The sequence below is a fragment of the Gavia stellata genome, chromosome 13, assembly GCF_030936135.1.
Source record: "Gavia stellata isolate bGavSte3 chromosome 13, bGavSte3.hap2, whole genome shotgun sequence".
NCBI lineage: Eukaryota > Metazoa > Chordata > Aves > Gaviiformes > Gaviidae > Gavia > Gavia stellata.
The window spans coordinates 8,663,142-8,688,096 of NC_082606.1; the positions used below are offsets into that span (position 1 = coordinate 8,663,142).

General features: G+C 34.7%; 1 protein-coding gene across 1 annotated transcript in view; it reads right to left on the reverse strand.

The window, feature by feature from the left end:
- Window positions 1-4,339: 4,339 nt before the first annotated feature.
- MINDY2 (MINDY lysine 48 deubiquitinase 2) overlaps window positions 4,340-24,955 on the reverse strand; it is a 32,687-nt gene continuing 12,071 nt past the window's right edge. Inside the window, exons 4-9 of the mRNA XM_059824122.1 lie at window positions 21,724-21,882; window positions 20,950-21,052; window positions 20,213-20,355; window positions 12,527-12,700; window positions 11,063-11,236; window positions 4,340-9,629 (exon numbers count right to left, since the gene is read on the reverse strand). Coding sequence (XP_059680105.1) covers window positions 9,510-9,629; window positions 11,063-11,236; window positions 12,527-12,700; window positions 20,213-20,355; window positions 20,950-21,052; window positions 21,724-21,882 — 873 coding nt within the window. The 3' untranslated portion in view covers window positions 4,340-9,509. The remainder of the gene's footprint in view (window positions 9,630-11,062; window positions 11,237-12,526; window positions 12,701-20,212; window positions 20,356-20,949; window positions 21,053-21,723; window positions 21,883-24,955) is intronic.

The window sequence follows — 24,955 nt, forward strand, 5'->3', positions numbered from 1 at the left end:
TTTATTTACATACAGTGAATTTCAGAAGATTGTTCACTAAAATAAATCAAGAGGGTAAAGACCTTAAACTATAGAGGGGCTGATAACTGGAGACACTTTTAAAAAGATAACAGAATTTAACAGTTTTTCTTTTGTGGTACACAAACAAAAAGGAGTATTAAGATACATAAATGGACTACTCTGAAAATTATTTAAGTGTTCAAAATCATCTTAACAATTTACAAGGAAAAACTTGTTTCCTTATAGTTTTTAAAAACATTAATTCAATATAAACAATTAAGGCTTTTAAAATGCAAAACATTCAGTAGTTGAACTTGTAGATGCCATTACAATGTTGGATAATGGTGTAACATCATGACGGAAAGGATTTCAGTCACATATATTAGTGCAAATGGTACTGCATGACTACATTTAATCATGTCATGCATATTTAAAATACAGTTTTTTTAAAATTTAACTTCTCCCCCTTGGTAAATCTACAGTAGCTTGCATTAGCTTTTATTTTTGCATCTCCTTTTAAAACTAAATGTAGAGATCATGGTAAACATTAGGTGACTAACAGGCTCACAACTAAACTGCTGATTTAACAAAGCAATTGCACAATTCTGGTGAGTCTAAGCATGGCATCTTGAAGACATTACTAATTGAGAAGTCTTTTGGAACTTTCATAAAATACATAATTTGTTTGTTTTATAATTTCATTGTAAAAAGACCCAGTCAAGACAGTTAACATGGTAACAAATATTTGACTTAACACTGGAGAACTAGGGCCAACTTCTGTAGGACTCATTTTTGTACGTTTCATCAGTAGTTTCTTTAATAAGCTTACGTGTGTATGTAAAAAAAGCGATTATCAGAAGTTCTACAAATAGTAGCTAAGCATCTATTCACCAGATAAAAGGATAATCAAAAATCACTTGTGAAAACTTTGGCAAGAACTTCTTTCACTGAAACTTCTTTCACTGTAATATGAAAGATAAACCAAAACTCTGTCATTTAACATTAAAGCTCTATCAGGTTATTGTGGGAGAACTGATGACAGTATTTTCCACTCCCTTATAAACAAAGTAGCTGTAAGGTACTAACATTCTGTGACTTTTTATGTAAGAACTAGTACTGAGCAAGTAGCAACGGATTTAGAATTTATTTCTGTGGGAAAGGACAAGATACTTGATACTTTCTATAAAGTACCACTATCAAATTTTTTGAGCCTTTACCTGTAAACAGTGATTATACACTGCAAATAGTGTATATAGGGGAAAAAAAAACATTCACAATTGACATAACTAACTTGTCTAATACAATCTGATAGCAACCTGAGGGGAAGTATTAACTGCTTTCTTTTTGCAAATACAAACTGTATCAAAACTAGAGTCTTGCTTATTTAATGAACGCCTGTACTGTAACTGTGCGACATGTTACGTTAAAGAGCATGACTGAACAGCACTAGTGATTTCAAGAGTTATCAAAATATAGGTGAAGAAACGCTTGCTACAACAGATTTGTCTCTTGAAATCATTGTACTTATGGTCGCTTTTTGAATGGGTTCTCAAAAGTTATTTTCCCTTGCCAGCCTCAAAGAGAAAGCATGTAAGAAATCCAGATATGCAAGCATAGTGCTGTAAACTGAGTATATGAAATGGAAACATGTAATTATTGCAGCTATTCATGATAAGAAATGCAAATGCTGATTTTTAAGTAGTTTTAAAATTCACAAGCAGGTTCATTGGTTCACTGTACCTATCTGCAGTGGTCTTGAAGACAACCAGCTACTATACTTTTCCAAGCAAAAGAAGGATTTTATTTCCACAGCAATGATTTTTTCCTATAGTAAATACAACTCAATTGCAGGGTTGCAATTGGCCAAAAAAATGATACTGTTATTTACTCACCTCATATAGAACCTGTTTTCAAACTTTCAGTCTGAAAGACTTCACTAAAACCCAATTGTAAACAAAACTAGTAACTAATATAAACCAGCTCATTTTGACTCTGGTTAATCTGCAATGACAGAAGCCCTAAAATTAGAGACCTGTTGATGCCCTGACACCAAAATACTGGAAAGAAAAATTTCCATTGGAAATCAGTGTAAAATGCTGAACAGGTAACATGCTAGAAAGCTAGCAAATCTGAAGACACAGTTAAATTCAAAACTGAGCTTGTTTTTTCTCTAAAAATACACAGGATAATCTAACACTAGCTTTCCTCTTAAAAAAAAGGTAGAAACAGCATAGATTAAAACTTTATTTGGTCTGAGATTTTTCAAAATAATAGTATTGGTCATCAGCTTCCTCTACACCCTTTGGAAGTTCCAGCTAAAGGTGGAAGTACAGGCTTTATTTCAGTGGTTTCTCCCAGCTCTCTGCTTGCAGAGCTGATACATGTTGGTAAATAACTATGAAAATTTTTAATAATTATGAAACTGGCTTGTGTAAGTCTATACTGAAATGTCATGTTCCTCCTCATGGCTGTATCTGGTAGTGTAAAGTTGGACTGGATAGCTATTTAATAAAAAAAGATTTAGGACAAGTGTTAAGTATTGCAATACTGTTCTGGAAGTTTAAAAGGATCCTAAGATGTATTCAGCCACCACTAATTACTGTGACTGTAAGATAACCCTGAACTGTTAAGTATTGCAATTCACAAGAGACAGAAGTAAAAAAACCAAACCAAAATTTTACATTATTTTGTTTAGAAATAATTCTTTTCCTAATATTTATTAAATCCTTCCAGTGAAATTTCTACAGCATAGGTTGGCTACTGATGCAGCAGTTTGTTAGTTCTAAAAGGCGACTGCAGCATATATAGCTAAATACAACACTCTTACAAAATCAAATGTTAAGGTGGGCATTTTTTCATAATATTATGTTCCATATAGACATACTACAAGACAAGAACAACATTGTGTCAAATCATAACAGTTCTTCAGAAACTTTTATGCATTCTTTAATTTCCCAAGACTGAAAAAGACAGTATTACAAAGAACATTTCAAAGTAGTTTCAAAGGCTATTAGGAAAGCAGTCATCTAATTTTCTGTATTCCTTTCACAGAAAGTATATGCATTTATAGCATGGCAGAAATAATCACGCTAGCTTCATTATAGCTAGCACATATAATAAATTATAATATGGACTTAATAACAATATGTACTTGGAATTCATACATTACATGGAGAAGTCCATATCATTGTGGATTGTTAGCATTTACTAGATAAAGATGGCATGGTTATGTCTCAATAAACTACACTGTGTCTTCATGAGCTGCATGAATTTACAGTAAAGGAAGCGAGGCACCAAATCAGACTGCCTTTCAACAGTAGCTGGCTAACACAGCTGATCTTGTAAAACTCCTGCCTGTTCTGTATTCATTGAGATGCAACATGAATATTTTCTTATATCTGATCTTATAATTTCCATCAAATTTTATAATTTACCATTGCCAAAAAGAATGTTTTGGCAATGGTGAGAAGGTTTATTTACAGTTTTCCTTTAACTCTTCTACAGCTCTTGTATTTAAAAGCATCAGAGTTGCTAAGTGTAAATACTGATTTTGTCAGTGTTCTTTCTGTGTCTGAAGGCAGAAGCATTAGTATAGGAATGCTCAGCAGTGTTTATTAGATTACAAACATAAACATAAACTCATCAGCTTCAAAGACTGGACCACATAAGCAAGGCTTAAGAAAAAATACTAAATGCAAATATTAATGACTAGATATGGCCAGTTCATATAAAGGGGAAAAAATTGTCTGTTTTCATATTGTTATTCAGGAGTTCCCCAAAACAAGAGATGACAAAACCCAAGGATGTACCCATTACTCAGCTGATTTAAGTTTACTGACACAGTGGTGTTTCTTCTACTTGCAATTTTGACCCTTTTCTTGGCATGTGCCAGTGAACCAGAACAGAAGTCAACAGAAGGTTTCAGACAAAAATACCAGTTAACCCAGCTTCTTCTGAAACATGTTTAGAAGAAATCTAAAAAATGCTCAACTATATCAGGTGAAATTTTCGAAACTGCTTAGCACTATCTTAGCTTTGAAAAATTACAGCTGGAGTCTTAACTCAAAAAGTCTGTGCAAGTTTTACTTACAGCTTCAACAACAGAAGAGAACATGAACTACAGGTTGAGACAGACTAAGTGTTGCATTATTTCATCCAGCTCTGTGATGGAGAATCTAAGTTTGTATGAGCTAAAGGCATCTCATGAGACACTGGTGTCATGAGATCGCTTCCCATATTTACGAGTTTCACAATAGTTATCACTTAAGCTGGATGGGACCTAAATGGAAATTGGGTCAGCACTAAAGAACAGTTCTCAAGAGATTAAAGAAATAGAAAACTTATGAGTTTGTGTCCCTGTCCACCCCCAAGATGTATATACATTTGGCTTAGTGTTTGACTGTATCAAACAATCATATTTCACTCACTTTTGGCCCTAGCAAGACTGTTAGCCACACCACCACCACCTACTTCCTTAAATGTGACTCAACTAGTGATTAAAGCACTTGCGCAGTGCCTTATTTCACATTTCATCAACAGACTACATTTAGAGAAACAGATGCCTTTATTTTCATCATACTGTTACAATAAATTATTTTGTAAGCATAATGTTTACACTAAGCTAGCAAACGTTTCAGTTAATTTGGAGTACTGAAACTTATCTGAATTGTTCCCTATGGAATTCCCAAACCTAACAACATTTTGTTGAAAATTTTTCTATGCTGTCAAGTAAACATGGGATTTTGACTTCTAATTAACTAGATAAAAGTTCTTAACCTCAAAAACCAAGGAATTACTTATTTCAACACATTAAGCTTCTCCATGAGCGCAAGTAATTCTACAAACCAGAAAAGGAACTGTAAAGGCAGTAAATAACTTCCAAGTTTCAGCAAGTTCTCTAGAGCTAACTCTTCAGGTAAAGAGAGCTCATAGCAATGGAGCTGACATAATGACCAAAATTGAACAGTAGACAACCAACATTTAATAAAAATATTTTGAGTTATTAGAGGATCCAAACAGCTAGTCTTGACCTAGAAGCATTATGAGAGTGAAGAACAGTGTGTACAGGGACAGACACTGCCAACCCGCTATGAAATAAGCATACTGGTCATTACCTGGGTGAGAAGATTTGGCCACTGCATGCTGTGCTACAGCTGTTTATGCCTAAAGTAACAGCAAAATTAAGGACAAATCCCTGAACAATCTTAAGAGGTGGTGTAGGGACTTGTATGTTCCAGCCTGTCTTTCCTCCTCAGCATTTCCCTACTTCTTCCGCATCAGAGCGGATGACAGTTGAGCTTAAATACTTTGCTTTTCTACTGGACAGCTGTAAGAACAAGCTGTGAACAAGAAGGAGCTATATGGAAACACAATGGAAATTAACATCAAATAAGACTGTGTAAATGATTTTGTATGAGGTGTCATTCATCTCATCAAATTTTCCCACTCAAAACAACACTGGTAACATTCTATTGCTAGTTATGCTTAAAAAAAAGATAACTGCACTGAATCACAAGATAAAATGCATATGTTTAAGTTCTTGCATGTGACATTAGCTATCATTGGACTATATGAACATTTTTTCAGTGTCAGATTTTTCTTGTTACCAAGGTCTTGTTATCATAGCATAGATGGAAAAAAATGTGAGCATTATATTGCAACCAAACTAAGGCTTGTTATTTTTGCTTTTCTCTAATATGCTTTCTAGTGAGGATACTGCATCAATTAACTTGCATTTCTTAAGTCACCTGCTGTTTAAGGTTACAACCTTAGAAGAAGTCTACTTTTATATAAAATAAATACAGCTCTTAATTCAGTATGTTGTATTCAAGGATGTACTTTGTATAAATTCCAGCAATTGACTATGATAAGCATCCTACTGGTAAGAAAGCTGACCTAAGCAAAGAGCTACTTTTGGGTTATAGATCTATTGTAGCAGGAAAGAAGAAAGGTTCAGTTAAAAGTACATCAGCTTCACCTTCTACTCGAGTATTTCCTGCTGAATACACCGAAAGATTCCATTTCAAGGACTTTATTACAGACTGGAAATTTTTTTTCAAGAACTTGTATACACAAGTTTGAAGAAACATTTGACAATAACGTGAAATATCAAATGAGTGTAGAGATTGACTGGCAATCCAATGCAAGTGTACACAGAGAGCATATGCTTCACTTGTAGCTTGTGTGCCTGTGATCCACAAGAAGAGTTCTGTAAAGAAAATCTGAACACAAACTTTATAATATGAACTAGATGGCTAGCTACAAAATATATTTTTTGCATTGTGTTTAAGTGAATTTTCAGGAATGCTAATTTCATCCTCTGGCATTACAGTCTTCCTTTGGATCTGCTTTGTTGGGTCTCAGATTCCATGAGTGTCACAAGAAAAGTGGTATATTTGAGCATTTACAAAGTGCCTTTTAAAAGAACATTTATCACTATGGCAGTGCTTAATATTTTGCTAATTTTAAGAATACTTGTATTTAGCTTTTTTTAGTTCACAACTACAATGCAACAAAAATTCTATGATTCTGTTTTCTGTGCTAGCTTTTATCTAATGGAAAACAAGTTCTACTCTACTTTTCTGGACACTTCCATGTCTATTACATAGGTATTTGGAGCATGTGCATGCTAAATTGTATAAACAGATTTAAAGTATAAATCTTTACCCTTTTGCCACAACGTGAGCTTCAAAAAAGAGGCAAATGAAGTAACTAGTCAGAACTAGACATTGTCTTTCTGGTACTCCACAAATATTTTGTAATATTGTTTTCCAAGCTCACTATTACAGATAAAAACAACTCTGTTCAGCTTTTTTTGATCATCAGATACTGTCATAGATACCAACTGTGATAGTTGCTTTTGGAATGGTTAGTCACAGTAGGGTATAAATTAAGCTTCCAGATGTATTTCATTTTGGGTGTTAACAAGCTCATCTGCTTATAACTTTTGCCACTAACAGCTCAACTTGTGCAGAACAATGCCCTAGATTTCAGGAATTCTTTACCTTTTTTCCAAAGCTTCAAGACCTGTAAAGAAAAAAGGATATTAACAAAAAACTGTTTGAATAGCATGCCTGCCATCTCAAATAACCTGAAACCCTTTACTCCTCTACTGAAAAAGAAACTGAATTATCTGAAGTTCAGACTTCATGATGAGCATTAACATCTATCTCTTCTTCCTTTGTGACCAAATGACAGTATTACCGTAACTACAGTATATTAGGTTTTAGCCACATCTGTCTGAAACTGGAAATGTTACATGAATTTTTCTAATACAAGCAAGTATCTTAGGCAAAAAGATATACTCAATAGCCATAATGCCTGCTCCAGCTAAATTTGTTCAAGAAGGAATTTAAAGTGGCAATACTGTCACTGAAAATAATAAGATAACAAACACTTAGCTCGACATATTTATTTTTCAAGGTCAATAAATAAATGTAAATACACAAATTTGGAAAAATCTTAGTAACAGAATGTTTTTAAACAACATTCTGGCTTAAAGTCTTTGTTATTGACACTATTGGAATATTTTCTGATCTGCTTAAAGTAGGTAAGTCATTATATCGGTGATCCTCCATCACGTTAATTTGTCTGAAGAAGTTAGGCTGCTGCAAAGGAAAAAAGACGTCAACCTTTGCTTTGGCATAGAAAATTACCTGAACTGCATACATTAAGTATTAAAATTACTTTTCTGGGCATGACTTTTCTAGAGAATAGAGAAATTTTTAAATTTACAGTTTGCGTATTAGAGACCTCCTACCGTTCATTACTTTTTATAAAAGGGAAATTGTAACAAAAGTGGAAAACACAAAAGAGAAAAAGGCATGGAAGAAAAAAGTGATACAAACTGGCCCTTTAGTTATAAGACATTCTTCCTTTATCAGTGTGATTTTCATTCTGGGTTCGTAAAAGATTTATGTGATGACCGGTTCCCATCACTGCAGCAAGTCTGCTTGAAATAATTTTAAAGCAGCTTTTTACCAGTGGACTTGTGTTTAGACACCCTCTCTCTTACAGACATTCTCCAAACACCTGAAACCACGAATGTCATATTCCACCTGGCTGCCTTAGCTTTCCCAGATTATTGTAAACTAATGCACTTACCCAGGCTTAGAGCATGAATACATAAGTTGTCCAGGAGAAGCAGCCTTTTTCAAAAGTATCTAAAAATTGCTAAATAGAAATATTTATCAAAAAGGTTCAGCAAGAAGGTAATTGTTATTGACTTAATGGAAGTGGAGGAAGATTTGTGGTTCCCTCAAAATTCAGCAAGTATCCTGTTTCTGTATTCTATAAATACAAGATGCAACATGTTTATTTGGTTACCATAAATTAGAAAAATCTGGTTTCCAAAAATTCTAAATTAGTGATTTAAAAAAACAAAATATTACACCTGACCACCTTTCCAAACAATCTCAGAGAGCAGCCTAGCTTCTCTCTCACCCTTCAGAAGTGTGCTTTTTAAGGATACGTGATTTATAAAACAAACAAAAAAAGTGTGTTTTTAACTACAGTGCACTTGCTTAAATACACAAGTGGACATGTTAACGTCATGTTAAAGTTCAAGGTACTTCTGGAAAAAAGGCAGATAGTTATTTTAACTCTGCATTCTTACATAGAATAATGATTATTATAGACCTTAGTTTCCTCTCATCATTCACCTATCATATAGAGAGGTCAATAAATAAAAAAACTTATATGGTCCAGTTTACCTACAAGAGAAAAAATACTAAAAGAAAAAGAAGTTACCTATAAAATTACTTGTTTAACCCTGATAACATCTGAGTTGCCATACCCAGTTTGTAATTGCAAGAAAAGCAAACAATATTCATCTTGCTTATTAATAAATGCCCCATTTTCTATGACAATTTTTTGTATGATGCCTCTCAAGTCACATATTCTTGGGGCAAGAAAGCTGGCCAGGAGGTGCAATGATAGCAGTAACACAGTATAAATCTGGGTTCAAAAAACCGAACATACCAGATCCAGAAGCAAAGAAATCTGGACACATCGAGGAGGCAGTGCCCAGCTGTTATTTGGGCTCTTGTGTCATTAAGACTATACCCCAGCCTAAGATATAGTTTCATACCATGTAAGTAACACAGAATTCTGTTGTGCTAGTGTACAGACTTCAGCAAAAAGTCTCACACAAAACGAATTATCTCCTTTGTTTAGAGTAGAAGATAAAATAGCTTACTAACTGATGTAATGAGTAATGGATGTCACTATGACACAGAACTTGCCATGATTTTTGTGTTCAGCTACAAGGTGCAGTATTTCTTATGACTAACTCAAAGCACAGCCGCATCCAACTGTGATTTGGAATTCCATCTTGAGCAGCACGCACTATGACTTTGAAGCAAGTCTGTATGATTGTAACAAAGTCACCCATCCTCTCTTGAAACATTAACAAAATCCATGGGGTAATCAGGCACAGGCGGCATGTAACAGGTTTGTCTTCCTTTTTACTCCTTGTTTTTTGCTTCTGAGGACATGCAATCCATTTTCTATTACAAGAGAACACAGCTATTCTTCTCTTTTTCTCTCTCCTTCTCTCGAGGCTCTTTACGTTTGCGTTCATTACTCCCAGATTGTCTTCCACTTGCTGGAGAAGCAGCACCTTGCACCTGCTATGTAGAAAAAATAAAATCTTGAATAAAACAAACATTATTGTAGATGCAGTCTGAAGTATTACTCTGTTCAAGTTCGAAAACAAAAGTTTTAAGTGTTACACAAACAGCAGAACTCAGGTAGGGTCTTTCCATATCAATAGTCCAGAACTGCCACAAAACTTCTTACTTCTGAAAAACTAGGTCGGCTGAAAATATATTTCAAGTCCTGTGTGTCCCTTCTATTGTGTCCACATATTCAGATCGGTTGTTTCAAATAACAAAATTTAGCTTCAAGCATTTTCTGGCACTTCTATATTACTGTATTGGAAATTTTTCCTAGTTTCTTTTATAAGAACATAATCCACGTTTCAGAAGTTGCAGAGTGAAAGTGTTGGTTTTGACAGCTAGACATGGCAAAGCAGCAGCTGTTTGTGACTAGAAACTAGTTAAGAACTTGGCAAGGGGGCTGGTATACAAAGGCAACATCAGTTTTGTTAATTCATCATCTATTCTAGCTGTTACCCATTCATAGCTGCAAATAAGCATGCTGTTAAATCCTGTTAAGCAGGTTACTGCATTCCTGCTACCTTTTTGCAGCCAGCAGTAGTGAATCTTTGTCTTAGAAGTAGCTACTGATGTTTCTATTAAAGCAATAAGCAGTGGAAATAACACAACTTTTAATTGTCAAAACAAGCACATCAGTTAATGGTTCTGAACTGCTTCAGGCTATCAACAATTCAGCCAGCATACAAATTATTTTTTACATATTTGTAAATAAAAGCAGTTTTAAGAGTCTTCAGTGCTTAAGAACTCCTGAATCCAGAACACCAACTTAAATATTGCCTCTTGCACACAAGATTCAATTATATGGCAATTTTGTATATACATGTGGATGAATCACATTCTTCAAGCCATTTTGAATACAACTGCTTATGGGGATGGGGAGGGGACAGAAAGGTATACTGGGACAAACTGTTTGAAACAGGACTGAATAGATTCACATGGTATCATAGATGGAAACACCTAAAAATGTAAAGCAACAAACTTCTGCAAGACAAAATAAAGACAAAACTTTGACTACTATCAAAAAGCTCTTCATTGAATGCTGATCTGCAAGTAATGTAAAATATTAGCTAATAGAATCTTTGTAACCTTACGTATTAACTCATGCCATCGTTCCAACTTAAATAGTATGAATGAAACCCTGATTTAGAAGGTTAGGACTGCTTTAAAGTATTTAAGTGGCAGCAACTGCCATATCTGCATGCATATTCCAACAATTATAGTGTATTTCTTAGGATTCCTATATTCATCTTGTCACTTGCTGTATAGAATGTAAATGGCAGTCTCACCAGTCTGAATTTCATTTACAAACATAGATGTGTCTACGTAACTACTAAGTTAATACTCTCTAAAACTCATGATCATATTCTGTAATAATGCTTTCTTACCTGGACCTGAGCAGCTGCTTGTTCTTGTTCCTGATAGTACTGAGAAGCTCTCCTGTCCTCCTCTTCCTGGAGCTTCTTTGCTAGCTCTAGATCACTGATTCCTTCTGGGATCTGTTCCCAGTTAATCTCTTGATTTTGCTGCTCTTGTTGTAGAGACAATGCCATCAGATAATCCTAAACAGTAAAATTTTTTATTAATGCTCTTTCACACAGAAAAGAGCCAAGTCATATCAAGTGAACTTTTCAGTATGTGCAGCTACACAGTACCATCCCTTTTTCCCTAGCCTCATCTTCAAATACATTTACCTTATGGAAAACGGGAATTTTTTTCAGAACCTGTTCATAACCTGAACTGCAGAAAGGCTGAAAATGGCTACTTTACATTTCTCCTTTCACAGTGCCTATGTCACAGCATACAAAACACAAAAGCTAAATAAAAAAAACCTGCTTTCAGGTTTTGATACCATTACCTGGACAGCCACAAAAGAAAGACCGTGTCAGCTCATACCAGTTCTAGGTAGAAGTAAAGATTTTGAAGCTGTTTCTTTGAAATTTGCCATTTCTAATTAAAACTCTGATTTATGCTTGATAAGAGTATCTGTCCCCACTCTACTGAACAATGATGAGAGTACATCAATAAGGAACACTTAACTTGTAAACAGATGAGAAAATAATCAAAAGGTAGTTTGGGATATATCCAAACAGAGAGCAACTCAAGATATTACTAGCCCTGTTATCTATGCCAGATTCTTTATTCTACAAGAGAGAGAGAGACAGTGCTTGAATTATTAAAAAGCATCTGCTTATTCATTTTTTTCCCCAGTATTTAAAAAACATTAATGGTGATTATTATAAAGATAAACTTATTTTGCTTGTTCAGAATGTAAGATTTCCAAGGAGCCTGGTCTTGCTATGTGCTTATGCATTAACTGGTATAAATAAGTCCCACCTCAGACACAACTTCTGGAAACTATTATGTATAGTTAAGAATAGCAAATAACCACCACCACACAGGATTCACTATGGCTTTTGTCCTACATTCAGCAAAGTGGGCATCACAAGGCAAAGTTCAGTTACGACTATATTAATGAGTTGAAATTTATTTGTTATGGGGGAGAAGTTTCACAGTGCTGTTTCTGTTTCCATATACAAAGCATATACTTATTTCACCTGAATAAATTCTTTGCTGAAGTGGATTCTGAGAGATTAAAATCAGATTTTCCAACTATTCATGGTTGGTCTTACTCTTCCTCCCTTGAAGTCATGCTAATACTTCAAAGTAGCACTTTTAAGAACCCCAAGCTAAGTGTCTAAAGAATTTTTTTATAGTCTTATATATGCATGCGTACACATACATACACATCTGTGTAAGTATACATATATATGATTAAAAATAAGTAGTAATTGTTTATATATAGTCACAAGCAAACAGAAAAATACAACAGAAAGGCAGAAATCCAGTACTTGATCTATTTGATCCTGCTGCCCTCTGTAGACAGTTTCAGGGTCTGATGGAGGCCGTAAATGGAATTCAGAATCACAGAAATTTCCATCACCATCCACATTGTGTAAGCTTTCCCAAACAACTTTCTCTTCTGTAAGAAAGCCTTGGTCTGTCACCAGCAGGTAAAGCTGACCCTATGCAGAAGAATAAAGAAAACTTGTAAAGCTAAAAAATTATTTTTTACAATCTGATACAGTTAGCAGAAATGATGAGCTAATACAACTGTTGCATTCCAGTAAAACATTCATTTAGATTTTTTAGAAAGTTTACATTTTTAAGTGAATCAGTATACAGCATTAAAACAGCAGATACCGGTATTCACTGCTAAATTAACAGCCACACTTAATTTCTGTATTCCATGCTGTTATTTTTCATTATTAATGAAAGTTCATATTGACTAAAAACCAATATAGAACATGACTATATACCTTGATAACTCCTTGCAAACACACCTAAGTAGTATACCTCAAGACTGGCTCTGTAAATTTTAAATCCCAGGACAAATCACATTAAATTCCAAAGGCAAGCTCTGGAGACAAAGGTGATCTTTCCAAATAATCTAAGAGGTATTACCTCAAAATGACCACATCTCAGACTTCATGTTTTAAGTGGGTTTTGACAGAATTTGAGGGTAAGTTCAATTGAAAAAACTAAATTTAAGATTCTTGCTATCGCTTGTCACCAAAACCCACCTTTTGTTGGATTTTAGTCTTTTTTACAGTTCCACAAGGCCAAATTTCTCAATTTCAAACTCTGAAACTATAAAATGGGCTGGTCTGGGAATGAAAGAGACAACACTAACAAGTCTAGAAGCCAGGGTACAGGAAGGATAAAATGCAAGCTCAGGTTGAAGGAATGGGAAAGGAGCTAAAAGGGAAATTATAAAAGCAGATCTCCACTAAAAGTTGATGGTGCTGCATGTTTGAGGGACAGCAAAGCAGCACAAACATCCATGTTTAAATTTCAATTTAAGTTAGATTTTAATCTTATCCTACCTTCTGTATGTTTTTAGAACTATACTGCAAAGCAAGAATGTTACTACAACCATACAGCACATCAAGACTGAAGCTTCTGTTAATATTACTGCATGTACTAGATCAAGATATTAAATGCAAAACTTGTTGCAGCATTTTAGCTGTAAAAATCAAAGCAGTTTACTGTGACATCCCCAAAAATTTGCTATTTATATTACAGCAGCACACAAAGGGTTCTCAAAGATCACTGTGCTAAAGATGTACCAAAACACAAGAGGCAGTTCCTGCTCTAAGGCTTGAAGGCAAACTATGAAAACATCACCCCTATTCAACAAGTACAGAACTTGCTCACTGATTTCTCTCAAGTCATTAAGGACTGTCTATAAGAGATGCTGAAATTAACATCAGATCTCTTCATTCCTACTAAGTTTACAGCCATCCCTTCTGTGGCTGGTAGGTCATACGACACAACAAAAACATTATTTGAAGATTCACATGCAGCAATTGTTCTAATATTACCTAATATCACAAGATGCGCTTACACAAAAGGCCAAACAGAACACATAAAAAACCCACAAAGGACACTACTATATGTTCAAGCTTTGCAACAGCAGTTACCCCAGCACAGGGGGGTTTACAGACATAAATACAATTGTCAGCAGCAAGTCTGATCACATAACGTGATCTAAGGAATCACCTTTCCCTCAGAAACCTGCTTAAAAACTGAATGCTACTTCTGATGCTTAAGAATCATCCCCCAAAAATAAAAGGAAATAGTATCACATCATTTCCAATTTGCACAGAATACCTATTTCACAGCATATTCTTATATATAAAGTAGTCTTTTAAAAAAAAGTAAAAAAAACCCCACAGAATATTTAAGGTAAGTGTATTTGAACCTTTTAAATTTTATTTTGACCAGTACATTGATTCAAACAAAACCTAAGAAGAAAAAAAGGAAGAGTCAAGTTTTCCTCTACTATGCCATATATTTTGAATTACTTCTTAAACAGCTCATAAACAGTGTAACTGATTAATAATAATGATGAAATAGGAAAATGTTAATGCTTTCATAATCTCCCAACTATTGTACGCTGAACTGTCACACACACTATTATTAAAGTATATCATTACCTTTATGGGATTAGAATCTAGTATCTGTCGTTCAAAAATATTTTAAAGCTAACACTTGTTTGAAATATTCTTACTTTCTGTTTTTAAGACTTCCCCAGTTGAACTATACCTGAATACTGATTTTTAAAATGTCATCTTAGAGTAAATAAAACATTTTAATACAGCTCCCTGATGAAAGGCAATGAACTGCATTATGTATCACCAAATTACCTGAACAATACCATTCCAAATCCAATACCAACTGTATAGTTTAAAAACATGCTGTTTTACTTTAACAAACCCTAGCAAACCAACAAACACAGGCTCCCTACTACTTGTGAAGAGACAGAGTTCTTTTTCACTTTATTGGAATGAAAGAAAAATGGGAAAGCACAGATCAGAGAGTAATCTTTCCTTTTTTGTTTTTTATCAAGTGCTCTGATCTCTACTTCATATTAGTATAATTGAATGCAATTTCTCAGAAACCCAAACAGATTACCAAGGACCCTCACAATATTGCTAATATTCATGTAACTTTTGTTAATAATTGGACAACTTTCAGTTTCATATACAAATTAAGAGGAGTCAGCTCTTCTTGTATTAGTCTCAGTCTTCCTAGAACTTCAATGTTTCTGTTCCTTCTACTTGCAATAAAAGCAAAAAGAGGCCATATCTACAGACTGGTTTTATAGGCACTCTTAATGCCATGCATGTTCTCTTCCCAATCCTAACAGCTCACAGGCCAACTTCACTGGCACACCCAAACTCCACCGAGGACATTTGTGATATGAGAAAATCTTTTTATCATGTGACCTTGACGCTGCCTCTAAATTTGAGCTGCACTAAGTAACAACATGCCTGGTGTCAGGAACCAGCCACCATTCTCCAGCACTTACCAGATCATGAGGTCAGTCTAGCTGCTAAGAAATTGTGATATACAACCAATCTAACACTGGGATTTCTAACTTGACATGTCCTGTAGTTTTACACCACATTTGTAGCCTACCAAACAAAGTTTCTGCCCTTCAGCTCCACTCAGTGCAACACACGAGGAAAAGGGAAAAAGAGGGTGCACAGTGATATGTCCTGTTTTTCCTTGATCTAGGGAATTATCATTTGATGTATTTATTATCTGTGTAATGAAAAGCAAAGGCAAAAAAAAATTCACATCTTTAACAGCTGAACGCAATTACTGTCTCATCACATGAGCCAAGACTATTAATATGCAACTAAAGGGACAGGAAGTAGAATAAATGACTACTCGGACAAATGGTCAAATAATAGTGAAAGAGATTAGGAATTGGATAACCGAACTGCCATTATTAACTAACACTCACTATACTTTGACAGATATTACGGAATTGCCATATTTGCTTTTCTTTTATATGCAATAATGAAATTTTTAAAGGTATGTTACATAATTCTTCCATAAACATAAACATGATCCTAATACTCAAACTTTTTTCAAATCAGAAATTACAACACATTCTATTATGCAAGTTTCATTCAATTTTCAGAAGACTAATACTAAAACATTAATTATTCAAGGCTATATTAAATAATATAAACCAAGTAAGCAAATTGTAATTGAACTGATTGTCTATTCTGAAATGCAATCTGTGAATCTTCAGAATTACACTGTAATATCAACTCAGCAGCTTTAAAAAAGAACACTGAAGTACTCAGAGGAAGATTACTTCAAAACTTTTCATAGTAATTTCTGAAAAAACTCACTGCCACCATTCTTCTACTATTGTTACTTTACTCGTCAACTTCCACAATTTTAAAGCGAATGCTGTATCTAAAATGGGAAAATTATTATTGAATGAGCCCTTTCCATTTAACTCTTACTCCCAGAGTCAGGAATTTGGAAGATATGTAAAAATGGCTCAATAGTTACTGCCCAAAGATTAACCTTTTGGAAGCATCCATATATTAAATTGAACTGGAATATTTCAAAACAGTATCAAATATTTTCAAATACAGTGACAGTGAACTAAAAAGTTTTCCCCCTTTTGCATTTTCTCTTGTTCCTAACTCAAATACTCTTTAAATAATTTTTAAGTGTTGTAATACAACTTCTCACCTATTACTGTCCAGCTCAAGGCCCAAAGTATTTTCTTCATCCCTGTAACTAGTGTTGAAATGCCTTTTAAATATCTGCTAGCAGAGACTGTTAATAAGCTTTTGCCTACAGTATGTAACAGCACTGATACCTCCTCCCTAATCTACACCAGATATTCATAATCCTGCTGTATGTTCATAACCATTCTATTTCCGATCTTGCAAGAAGCACTTAAGAGTAAAAACCCCCACCTATTATTGCTAATTTAGTAACAATTAAAAAATAATATTAAAAAGAAAGCCAGGTTTGTGAGAAGTCACTCCAGTTGCCTTCCTTACAAATTTCTTTACTGTCCATGCAAAAATATTAAGAACTATTGTGGAGTCAATAGAGACACTGGACACAAAGGAAGCATGAGTAGATTAACCAGCCTAACAATCATACTAGTTGGACACTAGTATGCCCAATGTTTCCAAGTTCTTGCCACTATGCAACGTGTAAATGTTTCTAAAAAATATACAAGTTTTATTATATGTACATAACTTATTATATGTATAATTCCCTTTTGTTTAACTTCATAACTGTTTCGTTTGTATGTTTCCCTATATTGATTTGGAGAGGGAAGAGGGAAAGGCAATATTAGACAAACAAATTGCATAGTTCTTGCCCTAAAAGTTCTACACCTTCATTTTCTCTGGCGTATGTTGAGTCTTCAGTTTTCCTAATTGATTGACTTTTCTCCATAATCCAGCTACTGCTGACTACTGCTAAAATGGTGAAGTAAAAGAAACTCCATTAAAAACCTACAGAGCTAGCATTAAACTTAGCAAAAGGGAAGAGTAAAGCAGTTGAAAAAATATCTCAGCTCTGTGACAACAATGTATTTGGCACTCATGTGTATCCTGGAGGTCCAAAGATTTTTGGATAGCTTATCTTGGCTAGAAGCCCAAGTCAAGTCTATTTCTGACTTCCTTGATATGAAAGGATACCTAGTCATACAGCTATTGCAAGTAGCTAGGTAGATTAGAAACAGACAGAAAGGTTACTGCTGACTTTTAAAAATAAATTAATAAAGAATTTCTGTCTTTATTAAAAGAGTTTCTTGATATCTCAAATTTTGTAATGTACTACTCACCAGAAATACAAGGCAAAATGAACAACACTGTTTAAAAGTGACAACCCCAGGAACTAAAAGCCTGTATATAACATGGAAATTGAACACTAGCTGCAAGCGAGGTCACCATAATGACTATGAAATACAGTAACGGCCCATATTCCAAAACTCAGCATTTCAGAAGTCTAAGACTTCTCAAAAAGGAGAGGATTAAAACCATAGTGACCTAAAACCAGTAAAGCTTAAATATACAACTAACAAATAATACTATTCTGCAACTATTTTAACGTATTATTTCTTAGGACTTGGATTTAGTCCTTACAGTTAAAATTTAGACACAGATTTTTACTCACTGCCTTAACCTGTTCTGTGTTACTAGTATTGGTTAAGGATATTTAACTCACTGAAGTGTTGCATTTTATTTCTTTAAGGAAAAAGGATCTCAACTGAGAAGTGTATGTTTAGAAGTATGAAGTTGATAAAGCACTGACAAACACACACCAGGTTTTGGCCTTTAATCTAAATACTGGGCTGCAGAAGATGACAAACAGTCTACATTCAACAAACAAAATTCTATATTGATAATTCACAAGGTCAAAGTGATACTCATTGACTGTATTTAATACAAAAAATATTTTATATTTTAAAATTATAGCACAAAAATTAATGAATTCCAGGAGGATTAAAATATTTTATCTGGAATATCCTTTAAATGAAGTAAAAAAGGTTTCCTACACATCTAGGTACTATTTGCACCCAGAAAGTACATCTGTACTTCTACTTAGTATTTTCTTTTACAAACCAAACTGTTTTGCAGTTGGGGTTGTTTTCCCCGTAATGAAAGCAACCATAAAATAATGTACAGGCTTACATGACAAACTACTACCAGCTATTGCAAGAACTAAATTTAGAAAAATGGAGAAAAGCAAAACGATACCTTTTAAAATTGTGGCATAAATGAGCTTCATTAGGAAATATAACAATTATAGTTTTGAACATAAGCAGATATATTCCAGAGCCTTTTTTTTTTAAGGGAAGAAGAGAGGAGAAATATCCTTTTACCTGTCCTACTGCTTTAAGAGAATATAATTGACATAGATTTAAACAAATCTTAGACATGTTCTAAGAAGGTATTAGAAAACCAAATGTGTTATCTGTTTGTAGAGTTAATCATTATTTATCAGGACTATTCAGATCTTTAGATCAGCTTATGAGTAGTTATTCAAAATGCCAAAGATACACATTGACAGTCAAGATTAACAGATTAAGGAAGAAAAAAAGGACTAGTACTACCAAATGGAAAAGTTAGTGTCATTCACAAGGTGTATGACATTACCATATAACAGATGGCGAGAACAGTAGTTCCTTAACATTTTTGTATGTTAAACACCCCCTTTTTTTGCATTTATTACCATTATTCATAAATGCAGGTGTACACGAAATTAGTCTTCTTAAATAACAGATAACCAAAACATAATTTCAAGAGTTCTACACAAAGGTAAAAACGCATACATATGTTGGAGAAAAATGTCTAACTCTAAGTATGATTTGACATTGCAAGCCAATGAAAAGCGTACTTCAAAATATTCACATTTATCACTGAAGAGAAGGGAATGATTAAATCTTAAGAGACAATTTGACCATGCCCCTTTCTACTCAAGTCAGATACATAAAAATACACTATCATCTTAGTAACAGCAAAGTTGTGTTAGAACGAAGATACTCTGATAAACAATTGTAAACTTGCCAAGCCAGATTTTCCATTCCACGAAGGAAGAAGTCCCAGAAGCATTAACCCAAGAGCACTTGCTTTTCGTAGCCTGGAATACACCTTTCACAATTATCACCATTTTGTTTCCCCAGTTTCAGATTCAAAAAAAAAAAAAAACCACACCTCTTCCTTAACAAAGGAAACCAATATTGTAGCTCATCTCAACTTCTCCACGTTTGGTATTTTCAACACCATGATGGAGCTGCTCATCTACTGGCCCAAATGTAAAGCAAAGTTTTAGATCCTCAGAAACAAGAAATTAAATAAATTCATTAACCTTAACATTCCAATCACAAACTGCAAGTAAATTTAAGCCATGTAAGAAATGTATGTCATTATACATAACCACAAAAGGAGTTAACACAGGGAGCAAACGGAACATAAAGGGAAGAGCTACAAGAAGATTTAAAGTGATAATGGATCCTGATCTCTAAAACACTGTAATCAATAATTCACAAATAACATTTGCTACAGACCTTACATTCACCGTAAGCCGTACTTACATACAACAAACTGGAATTTATTTCTATTTCAAGATAGGGGAAAAACAAGATTTGCTCTAAAATGAGAACGCAATCACAACAGTAAAGACAAAAATGTTGACTATACCTTGTATTTAGTCATGGTGCTAAAATGGTTGTTCCTGAAGAACACACAAAGCTCTCCCTCCTGGACAGCTGAAGTCAACTCACACAGTCCATGGTATGTCAATTGTGTAGCTGTGTTATTTAGAAATTGCTCAGCTACAAATCCTACAAAAGCAATACATACTGTTATGTGTGTCTATTACATACTTCCTAATATATAAAACCTGGTTACAATGGTAATATTTTTCCTATCTCCTCCCTACTAAGATGCCCCCTTATTACCACAAATCTAAGGGAACACATTCAGAGAGGGGAAAATGAGTTGAAAGTGCTAAAACCTCAGCCTTGTAGATAACCCTCTCATGTTCAGAAATGCTATATCCACTTCTAATATTACTGATTTTTTCCTTGTCATCATGTAGTATATAATTCATGTTCTAATTATAGGAGATAATATATAGCCAAGTTGAAAAGGTATTATTGCCAGCATTCAGATTCCATAAAAGGAAGTTCTCTCCCGCTTTTTAAAAAGTATATTTAATAGATCAAGATAATGAGGCTAATCCTTGTTTTGGAAATTGCACCAGAGAAGTTTAGAAGACAAGCACAGTGCTGTCTGCCTGCCCAGGGAAAGAAGTTCAGCAGACTGAATGCAGCTCTTCACACTTGTACCTCTACATACCAAGACTCACATACAAAATATGTAACTAAGATTTGATAGGGTAGATACTTTGATAAGCACAGAAAAAAGTTACCCACCTTCACTAACCAGTTCACTGTTTTCCGACTGTTTACAAGAAATTATCTTCTCCACTAGCTGATTGTAACTGCAGTTACCAACTGCTTTTACTATGTCAGCAACCTGGAGCAGGAAGGAACAGCATACAAAACAGAGAACTTACCTTTGTGAAGAACAGAACACAACTGTAAGCCTATGGCAATTATAAGAAAATAAGAAGAGTTTCAAGAAAGAGAGGACATTATCCCCCTAAAAATACTAGGCCAAAAAATTTTAGCCCAGACTATTACACATTTTGCTGTCTCAGATCTCATTTCAAATCCTTAAGTTAATGCTTAACATCAAAAGCTGTTGCTAAAGCAGACAGAGGAGAGAATGGGGCACCAGTTGGCTCAGCTGGGCAGGGGGAAGTCCAAGTGGATAAGAGAACAGCAACTTTCATGAACAAGGCATTAAAAGAAAAAAAATCTGAGGCAAATTATTCCAGCCAAACTCACCAGTTTCCCCCCTAAGTAAACAATACCAGTTTACTGTTTATTAAATAATATAATAGAAGGTTTTGAAACATAGCTTGACTACAGACCTAGTCTCTGCAAAGTTACAACATTAAAAAACATGTACAGTCTGTATTCACTCCTCTCTGAAGAAAATCCAATTTTTCTGACTAGATATAAAAAAATCCATTACCATAATCATTATTACTGACTCCAGTTAAAATTCTGAAGCATCTCCCCTCCCCCCAATAAAATTCAGAGTAACTTATATTCTGCTCGAATTATTAAAAAAAAAGTTACCTGAGGGTCCACTAACCATCCATGGTACAAGGGGATATCAAGAAGATCAAACACTATGCATTCAGGGGTGTATTCAAATACTCGTACACCTGTAAACTTCACATTGACATCCAGACCTGTCTGTAACTTATGTAGAATCGCCATTGCATCACTCATATTCTGACAGCAGAAAGAAAAAAAACAGATGACCTAATAGAGCTTTATACACTTGGTGGTTACTCTTGTAACCCTTCATCCTTTAGCACTCATGAATTCAACATTTCAGAAAAAAAAAAATTACAAAAGGGGAAATTAGCTAAACAACTGTTTCAACGCATACTCATGTTATTCATTCTCATTGTGCCAGAAGAGATCTGCAAAACAAGAACTCTCCTGCTGATCAGCTGTATCTGACTATTTCTTCTTCTACACTCATAAGCTGCTTTTAGGCAGCTCCTAGTTCTTTTAGCTCTATTTCCTATAGCTACAAACCAGATATTTGCAAGAAGAATTGGATTATAAGGGAATCTCTAAGGGATTCTTGAGGTTTCTTCTCCCCTTTTAAGTCCTGCCTTGTGAGTCAGGCTGAAGTACTTGCCACCACATAACGAATGACCAAAACGAACCAATCTACACAGTTCTACTTGCCAACTCTAATTTGGGGGTTCAATACTTAAAGTGGTGAACAACAACAAAGAACCTGATTTTTTTTGTTTCATAAAGTTTTGCTACCTTATTTTGGGCATACCTTTAAATGGCCTGTAGATTCTACCAGGGAAATAAGGCATGAAAGTAGCACTTATTATAGTAGTGATCCCAATGGAATCCTAAGGGGAATTCATCAAGTTATGAAGATACAATCACACAAAGCAAAGATGAGCCAAAGAAAAAGTGCTTTGTGAGACAGTTTTCTTGAACCAACAGACAAGTAAGTTTCCTGACATGCACGAAAAAGAATCTTCCACCAAGTGAGAAGAGTCCACAAAGAGTATCATCAGAAAGTATTTGCAGTATTTGCAAAAGATTCAGGGAAACTGAGGCGCTTTTCTGTTTGTTGGTTGGGGTTTTTTTTGTTGGGGTTTTTTTTTTTGGCTTAGTTTTGCAATATTCTGTTGCTTAAGAGGAATTCAGGATTTCAACAACAGGGAAAAAAGCATGACAAAAACCAGAAATACAGATTGGAAAGGAGATGGGAGAGAGAAGAGATTCACAGACTAAAACCAATGATGGTTAGAGACAGCTGCCTCTGTGTTGTCTTCTTTTAATAAGACAGTTAATGGCAAGAACCACAAGTAATGAAATCAATAAGGGAAGACAAAAAACTGAGAATAAAGATGACTCACCATAAAGGATAAATAATGAGAAAACTATTAAAGAGCTACATAGGCTAACAAGGCATAAGTGGGGTACATAGTGATGAGTTATTTTATCAAATTAAAAGCAACTTGCTGAAATTCAGGAAAATTACAAATAACTGGATCCATTAAACAATAACATAACCAATACATCAACTTGAACATTTACTTCTGCAGCACATTAGTGCACACAGTAATAGATAGAGCAGAACGCCAACACAAGCCTGTATATTTGAACATAAGGCAGACCTGACTATTTTTAAGTAGTCAGTTTAAGAAATCAGTCTATGCGTCTTGTAAATTGGTATTGTAAAGAATATACCAATTAAGACAGACAACACTTACTAACTAAACATGCTAAATGAAGTAGCTACATGATTCAATACTTCATGATCCAATTCTAAGCACAGTTTTGCATCTGTTGGAAAGATGAGTGTTATCTAGATCTTAGAAGAAGTTTTAGACATCTCTCAGCATGTGACAGAATTCTAAAACAACACTTGTATGTCAAATTGTGTAAGCAGACATATATAGGTAAAATAGTCTAGCCTACAGATCTTTGCACAACACTTTACACATGCAACAGCATGGTTTCATTTAAGCATATAGCAAAAATTCATGTTCACCAACCTCAGCATTTTAGCCACTCCTGTCACTGGCATGCAAGTTTAAATGTATTTTTTTCTTAATAAAATGACAGTAGAACAGTAAGCTTGTTCCTACTTTGAGTAATTTCAATTTAGATGCAGTTTCTGAAAACTCCTAAAGTAAGTTTATAAGCAGACATACTTCCTTGTTACTAAGCATATTTAAACCTGGAAAGCTCTCAGAAGAGTTAAAGCTTACACAGAAAAGCTTATAAACTACTTGATAAAGCATAGCTATAAAACACTGTCATGGTCATTATCTGGTAGCTGCACTTGAGAGAGGTTGCTATGAATGAGAGAGTTTTACTGCTTGTAGCCCCTTTAACTGCACTGTTGTGTACAGTTTCTACTGCCAGGAAGGCAACAGCTCCCACTGCTTTACTCCATGTTGCTTCATCCTTTTGACAGTTTTGCTACGTCACAAGACTTACAATTTAGCACGATGCGTAAGTAATGCAAGATCTGGCTCAAACTTTTTATTTCTTTAAGTTTTTATCATTACAATAGCAAACCAAACCACCTTACTTAAGTGCATTTCACTAGTAGGGACCAGATATCAAGTATAACAACTATTAGAGGTGTTTTGGAAGAAATAATGCTACACCCTTACTCCGTTAAATGAATAGGAAGAGAGTCGATAGCAATTCAGCACTAGCCATCCACAAATTCAGATCATACATCTACAGACATTAGTTGCATTTACTTTGTAATGTTTACTTTGTAAATAAAGTAGGAACACAGACGCTGTCCAGAAAACTGCAGATGTTTCTCACTACAATTTGAACAGTATAATTTCTATTTTAGCTATTTTCACACCTTGAACGTATAACAAGCTTTTAAAAAAGTGAATGCAAATAAGCGCAGAATTAAATATACAGAACAGTTGAGCTTGGAAGGGACCTCTGGAAGCTCTCTGGTCCACCCCCCATGCTCAAGCAGGGCCAGCTAAAGCCAGTTGCCTAGGACCATGTCCAGACAGCTTTCGAATACCTCCAAGAATGGAGACTCCACAACCTGCCCAGGCAACCTGCTCCTAAGTTTGTGCATTAGAACTTGTGCTTTTTTTTCAATCCAGCTTTCATTCAGATACTTAATTAAATCCCTCAAGTATGGTAAAAGAAAGTCACAGCTGAAATTAGTATCTTGTCATGACGTTGAAATTTCACTAAACTCAAGCATTACAAATCCAGCTGTCCAAAAAATGTACCTGAATTTCTTGTATAAGAAGAAAACATATTGATTTAGGCAAAG